This window comes from Austrofundulus limnaeus, unplaced genomic scaffold (genome assembly GCF_001266775.1).
Source record: "Austrofundulus limnaeus strain Quisiro unplaced genomic scaffold, Austrofundulus_limnaeus-1.0 Scaffold355, whole genome shotgun sequence".
Taxonomy (NCBI): Eukaryota; Metazoa; Chordata; class Actinopteri; order Cyprinodontiformes; family Rivulidae; genus Austrofundulus; species Austrofundulus limnaeus.
Genome location: NW_013952757.1, coordinates 333,392 through 334,885, shown reverse-complemented (window position 1 = coordinate 334,885; position 1,494 = coordinate 333,392). Strand labels below are relative to the sequence as shown.

General features: G+C 42.7%; 1 protein-coding gene across 1 annotated transcript in view; it reads right to left on the bottom strand.

Moving 5' to 3' along the window:
• The window catches only part of zgc:172121 (homocysteine S-methyltransferase YbgG), a 12,327-nt gene that overhangs the window by 6,481 nt on the left and 4,352 nt on the right, over positions 1 to 1,494 (bottom strand). The window contains exons 2-4 of the mRNA XM_014023041.1: positions 1,399 to 1,466; positions 989 to 1,146; positions 814 to 917 (exon numbers count right to left, since the gene is read on the bottom strand). Coding sequence (XP_013878495.1) covers positions 814 to 917; positions 989 to 1,146; positions 1,399 to 1,466 — 330 coding nt within the window. The remainder of the gene's footprint in view (positions 1 to 813; positions 918 to 988; positions 1,147 to 1,398; positions 1,467 to 1,494) is intronic.

Below are 1,494 nucleotides of genomic sequence, written 5' to 3'. Positions count from 1 at the left end.
CTCCCTCTCTTCAGCCTTTTTTTATTTTATTTTATTTTTTATGTCGCATGTAATTTGTCGGGTTTTTCCGGCCCGAGACCCAAAAGGTTTTCAACTATGTGACAAAAATATAAAACCAGTTTGCAGACTGGACTGAGGTTCTTTTGATTTATTTTCTTGTCTGAGGTTAAATGATTTTCAGTCTCAGGGTTCAGTTTCATCATCGTTCAATTTAAACATTAAAACTCAAACTAAATAAAAATCTGACACCGTGTTCAGACGCTCCTTACATCCAGAAAACACAACAAAGTCATATTTCTGTGGCGTCAGGTCAGATTCGTGACTTTGTGAGTTAAAAMYKKYSGSYKRAAAAACTTTGYGTGGCTGCCGCACATTCTCACAGCAGGTGAAAAGTGTGTGTAAATATACGCACACTTTCACRCAACGTTGGTTTTTATACATCACAACGTGGGCGTAGAACCTGGCGCACGTAACTTTTTTATGTGTACGCACCGTTTATRCATGAGGCCCCAGTTTYCTACGACCCGTTAAAATTGTGATGTTTGTCCTGTGCAGCTGTACTCTTCTAGAGACTGCATTTCATCACTTGTTGTGTAACTTGATTGATTTTTTTGTCAGTATTGTACAAAACACTAAAATCCACAACTATAATGGACTGAGCTGCATATTTTGATGATGTTTTGCATAGACAAAGCTGTGAGAGGTCAAATTAAAACTTGCCACAAAAACAGAAGGACAGTAAAGGTTTGCAGTCRGTCTGTGGAGTAAAGTTTTTACAGTTTTACTAAATCAGTAGAGATTAGAGCAGCTCACTTCGACACTCATCTCCTCTGCGTAAGCTCCAGTGTACTCTGAGCAGTCGTGAAGAAAGACCCCGTATGGTCCGACTGAGCCCGCCACAACAGGACTTCTCTCCCCTTTAAGAAACAAAGATGGCAGCGAGTCAGCAGCTCGGCTCAGACTTTAAAACCTGCTCTGAGTTTGTTACCGGACTGAAAGCTGTCAGCCGTCTCTTTGGCCAGATGAACCCCGGACATCAGCAGCTCTCTGGCACCATCAGGGCTCAGGTTCAGGTGGTCCATGAAGCCCTGGATGCTCGCCTGGTACGTCGCTGTCGTGATGACATCAGCGCCACTGAGGAGAAACCTGCTCATGGGCAACGATACGTGAAGATAAAACTGCTGTTGAGCTTTTCTGGGCAGTGAAACGTAACAGTTAACAACAAAAAAATCCTTGGATGTTGTGTTTCCTCTGAGCAACAATCCAAACATTCACATTACTGTGATTTAACATCGATCCAAACAATTCAAACTTGTATTTGAAAATGTGAGCTCAGAAACTAGCATTATAATAAACTAGTCAGCTGCTGACTCACCTCCAGGTTTCACATGAACTCACCTGTAATGAGCGTTTTTTATAGCCTGAGGATCTGTGTGCAAGAGCCTGGCACTCCACAGAGGATCCCCCTAGACACACACACACACACACACACAC